The sequence below is a fragment of the Styela clava genome, chromosome 2 (assembly GCF_964204865.1).
Source record: "Styela clava chromosome 2, kaStyClav1.hap1.2, whole genome shotgun sequence".
Lineage (NCBI taxonomy): Eukaryota > Metazoa > Chordata > Ascidiacea > Stolidobranchia > Styelidae > Styela > Styela clava.
In genome coordinates, this window is record NC_135251.1 from 11,528,661 (window position 1) to 11,542,791 (window position 14,131).

Genomic DNA, 14,131 nt, shown 5'->3' on the forward strand with positions numbered 1-14,131 from the left:
CACAGACGCACTTGTCCAAGTGCAATCAGAAATTATGATCAAATGTGCCATAATCTATGTGTTTTAACGTTCAGTTGTGAAATAAAAACACTTACCATTTCAACTGTAGAAAGGACTATTGTTTTTATTTTTTATTAATCATCCTGTGATGTATATGGGTAAACCAATGACATTAAATGTTTAATTAATGTTTAATGTCATTGGATAAACCCAGAAATAGACTCTAATCAAATTTAGTTCAAAGACCTTTTTAGCGGAAATGATTATCCAAATTCTTGTCAATTTTTCAGCAAACGTATATTATTAAGCAAGCGAATTTAGTATGAATAAAGAAGACAGATTTCCCGAACATTACTATAAAATTGTTGTCTAAACTCTATATGACCAGCATTCCCTACACTAGCATTAAATATCTGAGAGAGATGACAGACATTTTTACTGAATGCCACGAATTATCACACGCACGTACATAGAATCTTGCAAAAAATTTGAGCATTTTGATTCTGTGCTCCATCGACCTTTGCCCCATAATGATTCTCAGAAATCTCGAAATTTTCATTGCCTATCTTCAGAGCATAAGTAAAGGTTTATTTCGACTCCATAATCGGCATAGTAAACGATAATATAATTGATAAACACAAAATAAATAAAACTGCTTATAGAATCGGGAGAGCAAACAAAACCTCAAGTGAGGTTTGAAGCGTACAGATATTAAATTGGAAGGTATTGATAAAAGAGGTAGTACGTGTTCGCTCACCCAATTCAAATAAATAATGCTAAATATTTTACAAGGTGCAGAGGTGGGTGACACTGCTGATAAGCAGTGACGGATTTATTTCGAGCGCCGTGTAAGTTACCCGTACACTCATTATTTGCTCGCTTTTTTTATATTATTAGGAATGAATAAAAGCGCTTTAGTGCGTTTAGTTTTTGGGTCTAGTTGAATAATGAGTGATGTTTATAAAAAGGTTGAACAGTATTCCTGGGAAATATGTTGCTATTCATTCACGATGCAAGAGTGTATTCAGCCTCTTAAGAAATGAAAGTGCAAAAAATGATGTGGATGCAAATATACGATACCCATATCAAGTTGTACAACCGGGTCACTTGTCACCAATTAAGGCTGTTCCAGAGGTAAGTTCTGTTGATAAATAGAACATACTACTGTGCTAGCCTAGATTATTTATTTTGTTGTTTTGTCTATCATGAAATACTTTTATATTAATTTAACAAACAAAAAAGATTACTGGATTATGTTATTCCATTGATTACGGTATTACAGTATTATTGTATAATAAAAAAACATAAGTTATTTGCATCGTTTTGTGAAATTTGCGCAGATATTATGTGTGTTTGAACTTGCATCCGATTAATTGCGCAAGAAAGCAATTTAATTCCTTCAGACCAATTTTTGCACTTATTTATGATCTATTTTGCATAGTCAAAAGGTCTGAAACGTGGGTACTAGGCCTATAAAAAAATGATTTCCTGAAATCAGTTATATTAAACATTTTTACACAGTTTATTGCCAAGCCTGACTACCGGAAGACCACGTTACTTTTTACTAATAGAGCAAGCTGTATCACCATAAACAGTGAAGAAATGATTCGAAAGATGAAGGAAACTTGCCTTCTAGCTAAACATGTATTACAAACAGCATCCTCTGTGTTGGAGGTATTGATTTATTATTGCTGTTGTTGTGTGTTTATTTTGAGTATTCAGGCTATCTCTCTCGTATTGAGAAACATTAAATATCGTTTTCAAATATATTAATAAATGTATTACAAAAATATTTGACAAGAAATATTGAAAAAACTGTATTTCTTATTGTAATCTATGTCATAGGACATCTCTGTTGTTAATCTTCAGTCACTGTGCATTACTTGGTTCTCGATGACAACAAAAATAGCATATTATGTTCTTACTTAGCAAAATGGATGTTCTTGATTGATGTTCTTACTTAGCAAAATTGGGAAGAGTAAAGACTTCTTAAAAATAAAATAGGCCTACATTGGTGTGATTTCCTTTCTAATATTTTTAAGCCAGGTGTTACCACAGATTACATCGATGAAATAGTTCACGCTGAGATCATAAAATGTGGAGCTTATCCTTCTACGTTGCATTATAAAGGTTATCCAAAGTCCTGTTGCACATCTGTAAATAATGTTGCATGTCATGGCATTCCGGACGACACTATTCTTCAAGATGGAGACATCATTAATATAGACATAACTGTTTTCTACCTCGGTTGTCATGGAGATACCTCTGATACATTCCAAATAGGGAATGTAGATGAAACAGGTCTAGCTTTGATATCTAGCACCCGTGAATGTCTAAATCGTGCAATTGATATTTGCAAGCCTGGTGCAAAATTTTCCGACATTCCTGAGGTTATTGAACCTTTTGCTTTGGAAAAAGGTTTGAGCGTTTGTAAAAAATTTGTTGGTCATGGTATTGGTCAACATTTTCATACACCTCCTAATGTATGGCATGTGAAGACTCATCGAGTTGATAAACGGAGAATGGAACCTGGTATGATATTCACTATCGAACCAATTCTTATGGAAGGTGATACGAGGGTCAAGATTTTGAGTGATGGATGGACAACAGTATCAAGAGACAATTTACGTTCTGCCCAAGCAGAACACACTGTACTAATAACACAAAGTGGACATGATATTTTGACACTGTGAAACTAATATTAATGGTGCAATAAAAATTCTTCAATGTTACAAATTGTCTGGAGATTAGATTGTGTTTTAACTCTAGATCAGTAACTGGCAAACTTAATGTACTCTCGGGCCAAATATTAATTGCTGCCTATAAACAATCTGTTTGTGGCCTACATTTGGTCCTGAGGCCGCACTTTGCCGGCCACTGCACTAGATCATTAAAAAGTTCATTCAATAGAAGCTGATATCACCTTGTTCACATATTTATTTATTTTCTTATGAATGTTATTTATCAATTCTGTCACACATCCTGAACTTATAATTGGTTTGTGAATTGAAATTGACTAGAATCAGTAGAGTGTAAACTTGATTTACCTTGTTCACATATTTATTTATTTCCTGATGAATGTTTATTCAATTGTTATCAATTCTGTCACACATCCCGAACTTATAAATGGTTTGTGAATTGAGTCAGTAGAGTGTAAACTTGATTTATTCATAATATGGAATATTCTGATTGTTTGAAAGTTGTAGTATGTTGATAACTAGATTGATAATACCATGAACTTGTTAACTAAAAAAAAAACATAATGTTGTTTGCCTAATCTTGCTGGTTTGTATTCTCAGAAAAATATTGCTAGAACAGTAAATGTGCTATTGTTCATGAAATTTCAATATCTCCACATGAATGTACAAATACTCATAAATCAATTCAAGTTGCATGAAGTTTTACACACATGTTATTTCTTCTCACTGCTACACATAGAATGTCTCTTTATTATTTGTAGTACTGTAATATTTCGTGTGACTGTGGACTTGTGGAGTGCTAAGAAATTTTGAAAATGGAATAGTTACCTATTTCTATTTGATCAGGAGCACCTGCTGTTACATCCTGTTAAATGTTTTAACTTCATAATCTTATTCACCAACTGAATGTTATCGTTGTTACAGGGTATTTATGTAGTGGATATGAAACAAATAGCTAGATTGTGTGGGTATGCTGCGGCTGCGTTCTGTAGCGGTCAGTACATGTGGAAAAACATTGTGTCTGTGCACAAAGTCCAGGGTCAGTCTATGTATCCTGTACTCAATGAACAGCGAATGAAATCTGATTGGGTTATTATCAATGAAACGATTGCAAATCACCTGGATAAACTACAGAGAGGGGATGTAGTTGTATTTCGGAGTATGAGAAACCCAGCCGAATATCATATTAAAAGGATTGTAGCATTGGAAGGTGACACTGTAAAGACATTGGGATATAAAAATGAATTGGTCAAAGTCCCAACAGGCCACTGTTGGGTGGAAGGAGATAACCATGCAATCAGTGAGGACAGTAATAAGATTGGTCCAATACCAATGGGACTTATAACAGCCAGAGCAAGTTATATCTTGTTTCCTCATTTTAGAAAAATTCGACCAAAATTTGTTCATGATCGTGTCTCTGTCAATCCTAATGTTGAAAAGGATGTTTTGAGATATTTAAATGATTTACCGTCGGTAATTTTATGAACACACTGTGCGACTACTCGAAGGCTGTGGCCTATGTTACTATTTCCCTAAACCAACTTTCTTGATTATAAGGAGCATTGCGTTACAGATTTTTTTGTTTTTTAGAGTCAATTTTTTGCTTCAAATATTGTGCGTTTTACTATAGACTGGAAAATGACTGTGGCCATTAGAGCATAAATTGGTGAAATATAAGAATGCTCGACAGTTATTCAAGCCATGTTCACGTTCTTTGATAGGAAATTTAAAATTATTTCTGATACCTTACTTGTGTAGTATCGAATTCAAGGTGCTAAACCATATTTTCTTATTTGCCAATAAAGTCTTGTACTGTATCTATTATTATACATTTGGGTTCATTGATGTTTCACTATACAGCAGTACCCAGATTCTCATGCTTGTTTCTAGATGTGTATGCCTTTTGTCCAGCCATTATACAAGCTAATCGTTTGAGCCTATGGTTCATGAACCTTGCGATCGGACCATCCAACTTCTTGTATTTAACTATGCACCAAGTGAATTATTCATCTAAACTAAATCTACAGTTTCAGAAGACCAGTAGTTCAGTCATACAGCCTGAAAAGTTGACACATCAGAGCATATATATTTTAAACCCAGAAAATTAAAAATCATGGCTGTGCCTGTAATGCATTTAGGTGTATTATTTATCAACACTAATCGGTAACAATTCACTGTAGCGATTGAAGCAGTTTGGGTTAAATAAGGTAGATGGGAAACAAAGAACGAGCGCTCTATTTTATCGGTCCGGAAATGAACGAAAAACATCTATTTGATTCAAGAGTCTTGCTGTAGGCTAACTAACACAAACGTATTTCTGTATCGTTCCGTCAGACTTCTTCAGACAAGCATTTTTCAACTATCAACTGATAGTAACATCTGGAACTGTGTGGTTATGCAACCAACCCTTTGTGGCTAGAACAGAACCCCTATGAAAATTTAGGAGGCTCGGGGAAACCCCTGTACAAAATAATTTGTCTGAACCTAACTAATATTGACAAAACAGAATGAATGATCTCTAAATGTGTATGTATATGGCAAGTTTATTAATAGTGTCATATATTAAAAGATACTCAGATTTGCATTCTGGACACAGTATGGTCAACCAAAACCACTTATCTAGAAATACTGCAACTTGTTTTACGTAAGACGCAAGTCTTGAAAATAAGAACAAAGAGCCCTGTCTACCTGCAATTTATTAAACAAGTCCACATATTCGTCTAGCTGGCTTTCCTGAACATTTTCAATCATCTGTTCAACAAATCTATACATTTAGTTTATTACAAGAAAGAATGCAGGAGTAAAGATCAGTAAATATGACATATATTGCTATAATAAGTGATGAAGGGCAAGAAATATTAATAAGGAATGATTACAAGCGTGTACTAACTGGAATTAAGTGAAGGCACCTAAAAGAGATAAATGTTTTGGTCAATCTGATAGTGGAATAAAAAAGCCTTTTTTGCTGTTATAGGAACCGGTAGTTGTGTTCAATCCTCGTTAAAATATAGATGTTTTTGCAATGACAATTTTTACATGTCAAATCGATCTACTAGAAACTTGAAAGAAATGAACTATATACAGTTTCAAACTACTAAAAATACAGAGGTGAAAAGAAATAACCTAGGCAAAAATCACAATCTCAAATATTGTAAGCAGGAAGACTACAAACCATCTCCAACAGCAGTGGTTTTCAATTTTTTTGATGGAGATTGTTTAATTACCCTTTGCTTGAATTGTATAAATATACATAAATGCAAGTCTAATACTGGCAAAATAAAGAGCTTTGATGTGTAGCATAATAAGTATTTGATGTTACAGACTCGAATATACTACTTCCGAATTTGAATGGAAACTGGCAACTCCAGTTTTAAACCACTGCTCTGCAGAGTACAACCTTGTCCGACATTTACATTGAATCAATTATGGTATAATTCTACTCCCATTGGTCAAAACATCTGGTTCGGGCGTACCAGTCCCCTCATCAAACTGTGTTAATCAATAAGACTAAAAGTCCAATCATAAATCTACACTGTAACATTAATCTCTATGAAGGTAAACAGCAGCGATTAAAGAAGAATTCATTCATTTAGGTGAAGAAACTGGAAGTAGAAAATGTAAAAAACAAGCAAAAATATTGCGAAAAATACTTGAAACAAATTCATTATAACATAATTCAACAGGCAACACCACAACTTAGCAGCAATACCTTGCTCATCAAACAAAAATTAGAACATTGCAGTAAAAGCTATGACAGATCAACATGATTATAGAAAAAAAAATTTATAATTCAGTATAATACAATAGAAAAGTTAGTTGGGCATTACAAAAAGCTAAAACAGCACATCAAACCACTATTACACCAAGAAAATGATAAAACTCGAGAGGATGTATCTGACTGTAATAAACACATTGGTTGGACATCACTCCTGCTGGTATCTGTGGGCCACCCTCTATTGTCGTTTAACATAACGTCACTTAAACGTGCGAATACCCCGACAGTGGAGCCTGTAGTGTCAACCTTAATTAGATCGACTAAACAAATGGGGCGTTAACGATGTGACACGTTTTGACGGCCCCATCTGTTCAGTCGATCTAATTAAGGTTGACACTAAAGGCTCCACTGTCGCGGTATTCGCACGTTTAAGTGACGTTATATTAAACGACAATAGAGGGTGGCCCACTGATACCAGCACTCCAATCTAGAGCAGTGCATGTGACACTAAAATTGTTCCACTACAGCGGTGTGGCCTCTATGGTTATATAAAGCAATCCTCCAGAGCCAGATGTCACGTATTTACATCCCACTACAACACAGAGGTATATATATCAGTTGATATATCGCCAATCAATTTCCGCAGAGCTCTAGTTCACAGCCAAAGGTGCTGTTGCAGTAGTAGTTTGACTGAAATCAAAAAATGCATACTGCGGAGTGAAGCTAGTATCAGGTGTTCTGACATCTTCTTCATTAATCTCAGATGTTTCCAGATCATCGTCAACCAAAGCAGCTCCCCCTGTCACTGCTTCTTCATAGCTTGGCAATGGCACAGATGCAAAAGCACCTGGAAAAAGATTATCATACACTTAAACAATATATACCCTGATTTTCAATATGGTTCCTAATTTCATTTTGTTGCAAAATTTTCCACTGGGAAATTACTGACACTAATATCAATGATGCACAACACAAACTTCCCTATTTGTTTCCTTAGTAACCAATCAGCAATAAGTTGACAGAAAAATTTATTTCAATGACCAATCAGCAACAAACCTGATAGAATAATTGAAATTAGTGCATCTATTCAACACTTTCTCATTCGGACAGAATTTCAAGCATAGTTGCAAACATTCGCTCGTTTTCATAGTTTTGCTATCTGGCATTTTCTAGTAGGGTTTCCGAAATTCTATTACACATAATAGATCACATTACTCAAGGGTCATTTCGTCTTCCGAGGGGAGTAGATTAGCAAAAAATTGGCTATAAAGTTGTCTGAATATTTTGTGATCAAAGTGATGGTTATTAACATGCACACCATCTTGTAATAATGATAATGTATGGAAAGAATTTCAAATATTGACAAAAACTTTCACACAGTGTGTTTTCAACACAAATTTGAATTACGAACTTTTATTCCAGACGTATACTAGACAAAATAATATAGCTCTTAAAACACTGGTTTATGCCATCTTCAATTTTAAAATCTTCTGCCTAATCAATTTACACTGCAAATTGCATCTTACTGTCTCCTGGATCATAAGCAGGTGGAGGTGCGCTCGGCTCAACAGAAAATTCCAAGGGTGGAGCAGTTGCTACTGCTTGAGGTGCAGAATATGATACTGCAGGCGGGGGTGGTCTAAGTGGAGGTGATGTCATCAACGGAACACTACCTATTGTTAGATAGTTGCTACGACCAGATATTTCTGATCCACCCACGCCACCCGGAACAATCATCACAACCTGAAATGAAATTTACTTTACTAAAAACTAGACGATTTAATTTAAAAATTATGTGTTTGTTACATTTCAGCCACAAGAAAAAGTGTATGTAAAATGAATTACTTTTGTGAATTAGATTTAGACTCGAGCACAGTCTATGAATGTAATTCACTTTATTAAAGTCGGTTGCTACAACAATTGGTTTTAATTTTCATATTACACTACAATATTAAAATAATGTAGAAATGTATCACAAAAAACATATTTAAATATTTAAATCCTAGTACTCCTAGAGATGAGAATGTTTTTATCAAACTATTTTGTCTGCTTTATATAAACATACCGTAAATGCGCGTTTTACCGCCCGATCTTGAACAAGGGCCCGTTTGAATAGCCGCCCGTGTGAACAGAACATAAAAATAAATATGGGCCGGTGCTTGAATACACGCCCGATGTAAAAGCTGATATTTCAGTGGTAGAAAACAATAGGAAATAAGAAGCGCTTTTGTCACAACGCTCTTGAATTTTAAGCGCTGGTAGATAACACTCACGCCTTAGGCGTCCAATTACAAACCAGATAGCATTTGTTTTAAAAATAACAAGCGCCCGTGCTTGAATAAGGGCCGGTTTGAATAAGGGCCTGGTTAGTGAGTTTGGGTAAAAAAATATGGGTCTGGACTACAAAACGAGCAAATACGGTATGTCAAATTAATCTGCTTCAAATTTAATAATAACCGCGAGAAGGTTTAAGTATTTATAGATAAAATTTTCTTTTTCCAAAAACATTCATGTGACAATGTGATACTTGGTTTAACCTAAAACAAGAAACTCTGGTTCACCTTCAAATAATATTGCACATCAATAACTGAGCAATTTCTTAAACCAGACGGAATCAATGGTGGGATTTGCATCAGCTGTTTATTCTGCCAATTCTCCGCACCATCGCCCCCAATGGCAGATGACATAGTCCATGTTGAAACAGCCTTTGACATTTCATGTGTAATAATGGCAGAATTGGGAGCTGAATTTTTTAATCTCCCAAAGAATGTAACCAACTGCCATAGCTCCACCTTTAATGATTTTATAGGTCGTGACCTGTGAAATGAAAATGCATCTCAAAATATATTTGTAGTTTTATGGCCAATGGTTGGGGGAATTGGAGCCAACAAGCCACTGTGCTTTTGAACCATCACCAATATCCTGCTTACAATTATGAGCATAAAATATACAATATCAATGAATACTAAATTGCAAAACTTTATTCCAAAATCAGACACTTTATGTAATTTAACTGAAACCTACTGCATTATAATAATAATTTTTTCTATGAATCAAAAAAATTGCAATTTCGCCAAAATCTAAGATTGCATTGCAGATCTAAGACATTGCAACAAACAGCCAACTACTGCTATACCAAATTTGAAAGATTTTACCCTTTCTAAACCTGATAGAAGCACTTTACAGTAAAATTTGTACTGTATAAACTTGCATATGAAGATGTTAAATACTTTTTTTATTTCTATTTAATATAAATGTAATGGAGAGTGGAGACGTTGTACATATTAATAACTTTTCAGAAAAGTTATGTATAAACTCAACAAATATAAATCAAAGCAATCTCACAATGTCCAATTTTTTTCAATAAATAAGTCATATTTATATTTACATATCGCCAGTATAATACCATTTTCTAGTTTCACTACTTTGAAAAGCCATACCATTGCATCGGTGATATTTTACCTATCCTATGGAAGTGTTTGTACAATGTTATTCACCAACCTCCCATTTACAATGATTCCATTCGCCTTTATGAATTCACCGGCAACATATCCTGTTTTTTCAGTAGCTATATCAACAGTAACTGCACCCTTTTTCCACCAACACATTCCACTTGCTTTCTTTTCGCAATGTATTCTTAGTGGAGTCTAAATTTGAAATAAAGCATATTAACTATATTGCTATCATATGAAAGTACCTTCGTTAATAAATATCATTTATAGTTGGATGTGATGGTCCATTACTCAAAGTGTTGGACTCAAATCTCCTGCCCACCACCTCACTCAGGATGTCAGGGTAAATGTAAAACCCCATATCTATCTGTGGCTGTTTGTGCTAAAATTAGCAACCTGGAGACATTCAGAAAACAACAGGGGTTTTTGGCATTACCATATTTCCGGATGCGTTAGCGGCTTGATTGAGTGCCTGAACAAATTTGAGTAAAGCAAGGTCATGCGTATCGACTCAGAAATATAGGAGATTGGTCTTTGATGAAGGTACAAGCGACCAGAGTGATTAAAACTATAAATGATTTATAGTAAATCATTATATTGCAGAATTTCAAGGTCATAGTCTTACATGGTCAAAATATAAAAACATTATTCGGTATAATTGGTAACTTAGATCTTAGAAGTTCTTAGAATTTGTGTCATTATTAAATGAGAGACTTTAGGATATTAACATAGTGCTCATACTCATCAAATAACATACGCCAGAGTTTACAGCCTTAATAATAGCTTATGTCTATATGTTGATCAGTTACAAACTAACGACTGAGTAAATGTAAATATGAGCACAATGATTAATAATAAATATTGTCAGTTGTCACATTCGTCGAGATTATTCTTATTAAGATACCACATAGTGTATTCAAGTTGGACCAGCTTGTAATATCAGCCCATCAAATAATGATTAGTTTATAGAATCTGAAACTTATTTCATTTTTTTAAGATAATTTTTCCACTTTAAATAATCCAAACGTCATAATGAGCATTTCGCATCTCCCATCACTTACAATACCATTATGAATTACATTTTTACGCTCTGTATGTGCAGTTTATATTTTCAATATGATGAACTAATGATTACTACCGGCTGCTTTATCTTTAATTTTGAAGCAATATTTTTTCCTTATCTGACTTCAGTGAAGAATTGGCAAATCGAATCACAGATACAAAAACATTGATCAAAATTCGAGTTTACTATTTTTGAATGCAAAAATCGGAATTGCTCAGTACCCCTGGCAAACTTTATTTCGCATTTTTATACGTCTTACAAATCATCGATATACAAAATTTGATTGAACAATACAAAATTGTCTAAGAATTTAGTCTCCAAAATATAGCAAATCTAAACATAACAAGTTCCAACTTCTGCTGATCATGAGTTCGTGGTGGTTAATAAGTATTCGCTCAAGGCCACATTGCTATCATATAAACAATTGAACTTCCTTCGCATTGACTTAAATTTACTAACCCTTGATGATGGCATATTGTTCAAATCAACAGTATCCAATACTGTGAATGCTGATAAACATTTGTCTCGTGATGATAATATTCCAGGATATTCAACAACTGCTTTAATACTGTATCGTACATGCCCATAATTTCCTATAAAATATAGAAATGAAAGAGTGGTTGATACCTATTTCGCTTCAATTAACATTATTATATGAACATAGGAACGAAAGCCTGAAAACAGAATATGACTAAAAAAGGAATCCTAAACCTAAAACTATACTGATTATATATTCCATTAAGTTAATGCTGTATATATTTGTGATTGGTGACTTGGTGTGTACATATTCTGTGGACCAGACAATAACAATGCCTCGCTCAGAACAAATATTTACTATGTGTGACTTACTTTTATAGCAGTGCCAAAAATATTTGGTTGAAAGCAAGGTGATAAAATTAAAGCTTGTTAACATTTAAAGTTTCAAATGGTTTTGCAATTTTCAAGAGCAGAACATAATGAAAATGTATGATATCAACATTATGTACCTAGTTTGTGTGAATGGGATATGACTTATTAATATCATTATTCATACCTTCAAAAGACGTTGGCAAAGCTTGCTTCAGCTGAAATTGAAACGGGTACCTGTGCTGACCAGCCTGAATATCATGATCTGAACCTGTAAATACAAATGGAGTCTTTCATCTGTGACTTAAAGTTATAATATTTATTTCTAGTTTAAACATCAGTACTGAATCATGTTGTGTCAGGTATTACAGAGAATACATAAATTCTTTAATTAGAATCCTATTAACAGCCAGCAGTCTAACGCAAAACCAGCGATGACAATGGCCTTTTTAAAATTTAAGTAATTCCTATAGATATTGATTTATTCAAAAGTCATGAAACGTCACTAAAATTGGAACACAGTGTCTGATATTCCAAGAAATATTTTATTTCATCCATCACAAAGTACGGTAATTCAAAGATAATTAGAATCATGTATATTTAATTTCAGCTATTAATACTAAAAACTGTGAAATCCAAATTTGTGAAGTATAATTCTCTTCAAACATGGCATGGTACATGGCTATCAGGTAACTTCAATTTGATCATGGAGATTGTTAAAAAACATCACCTTATTGAAAAAGGCAAACAACTTAGCAAAATATGAGAAAGGTAACGAGGTTCTCACATTACTAAACTTATGGGAAAAACCTGTCAGACCCTTCAATAATATTTACTTTATGGTAAAAAAAAATGGTGAAAAAAAATTCGACGGTTCTTACCTGCAAACACATCAAATGTAAAATGAAAATATTTCTCTTGATTTCTGAGTTGTTTGCCATCAGGAGTCTTCAATTTTATGATTGATTCTCCGACAGCATTGACTTTAATTTCTAGAAAAATTTTATCAGGTACTGTGAATAATATATAAAAAAGTATGCACTGAGTGGAACAAAAAAATTTGAAATAGATCAATAAAAAATAAATTATGGAAGTCTTTTCCTCAAGATAATAATGAATATATATGAAGTTATTTACAATTCCATAGTACAAAAAAGATGATAACACATAAGACAAACACACAGGACATAATCTCAAACCTCAGGAGTTGCCAAGACTTCAGATGAAGTTTAAAATGATACATAAAGTACCACACATCTCATTTTCTAACAAAACTATAATCAGTGAAGAAAATACAAAGAGGCTATAATAAGATTGTGAGCATCATGATTTCACAGAAAATTCATTTATACAGATCAATCATTATACAGAATACAATACATCAACAAAAACAAATCACCTTACTTTTAATTTTCTTTGGTTTTTTAAGTTCCACCTCAACGGCACCCTGCACGTAATCACCAGGCGCATATACCTTGCGATTATTTAAATATGTTATGGTCAAGCCGTGCTTTCCCATATCTTTGAATGAATTTAATAAATGAACATGACAGTCAATACTGTAAAATAAAAGACCAGTGAGATTGAGATTATGTGTACTTTCGCAAATGCCTTTTATCTGAATTTTCTATTTCAGTATTCTCTTAACTTCCGAACTATTTCAAAACTTAGTCGAAAATGAGTTATTTCCTGTCCCTCCATTTGGCTCAATAAAACAAGCACTCCATGTGTCTCACAAACGAGGGGCGTCTGGGACCACGTCAGATACTTCATATGGCGCCATGCTTAACTCAATAATAATCTAAATTTTTCGTGGCTGTCACATGACCAAAATTATCGTTTTTTGCTAAAAACTCTCTAATGCTACGGTTAATTTTTTTTTCCTTCAGTAAATCGGATAATTTTTTCCCAAGGAATTCAATGATGCTGTCATTCAGTCATTGATGGTTTTAATCAATATATCCATCTTTAGAGATGACAAAAACAAATAATTTACTATTCCAATCATATCTGCATATACTAGTGAAATATTTTCAGGCCTATTCAAAAACATTTTTTAGAATAGTCTATATAATATTTTTCAGAATATAGAGATCAGGCATTGTCAATTGCTCAACGTCTGAGACTAACAATTTCTTGAATAAATTCCAACTTATTTTGTATATCAAAAATACACTGTAGGCTATATAGAAATACAGAAATAAAAGACAGAAATTTTTAATAATGCTGCTCAAAGAAGTGTCGTTCTTCCGACGATTCGCGACGAACAAACACTAAAACAGGATATGCGTATAGCCTATTTTCATACAAAATTCATATTACAGTATTAAAATATTTTCTACTGGCAATTCATCAC

General features: G+C 33.6%; 3 protein-coding genes across 3 annotated transcripts; 2 read left to right on the forward strand and 1 right to left on the reverse strand.

Annotated features, from left to right (window-relative positions):
• Positions 1-786: 786 nt before the first annotated feature.
• On the forward strand, positions 787-3,623 carry LOC120335489 (methionine aminopeptidase 1D, mitochondrial-like). The gene is made up of 3 exons (XM_039402996.2): positions 787-1,134; positions 1,522-1,674; positions 2,043-3,623. The coding sequence occupies exons 1-3, from the start codon at positions 955-957 to the stop codon at positions 2,691-2,693; spliced, it is 984 nt and encodes a 327-aa protein (XP_039258930.2). The 5' UTR covers positions 787-954; the 3' UTR covers positions 2,694-3,623.
• On the forward strand, positions 3,606-4,528 carry LOC120335490 (mitochondrial inner membrane protease subunit 2-like). Its single transcript, XM_039402997.2, has one exon. It carries the CDS (start codon positions 3,606-3,608, stop codon positions 4,182-4,184), a length of 579 nt encoding a protein of 192 aa, XP_039258931.1. The 3' UTR covers positions 4,185-4,528.
• Positions 4,529-5,462: 934 nt separating this feature from the next.
• On the reverse strand, positions 5,463-13,353 carry LOC120335488 (arrestin domain-containing protein 3-like). The gene is made up of 8 exons (XM_078109793.1): positions 13,180-13,353; positions 12,657-12,767; positions 11,963-12,046; positions 11,389-11,522; positions 9,916-10,061; positions 8,976-9,231; positions 7,941-8,157; positions 5,463-7,261 (listed from the first exon to the last, which is right to left on the reverse strand). Exons 1-8 carry the CDS (start codon positions 13,292-13,294, stop codon positions 7,065-7,067), a joined length of 1,260 nt encoding a protein of 419 aa, XP_077965919.1. The 5' UTR covers positions 13,295-13,353; the 3' UTR covers positions 5,463-7,064.
• Between the last annotated feature and the right edge of the window lie 778 nt (positions 13,354-14,131).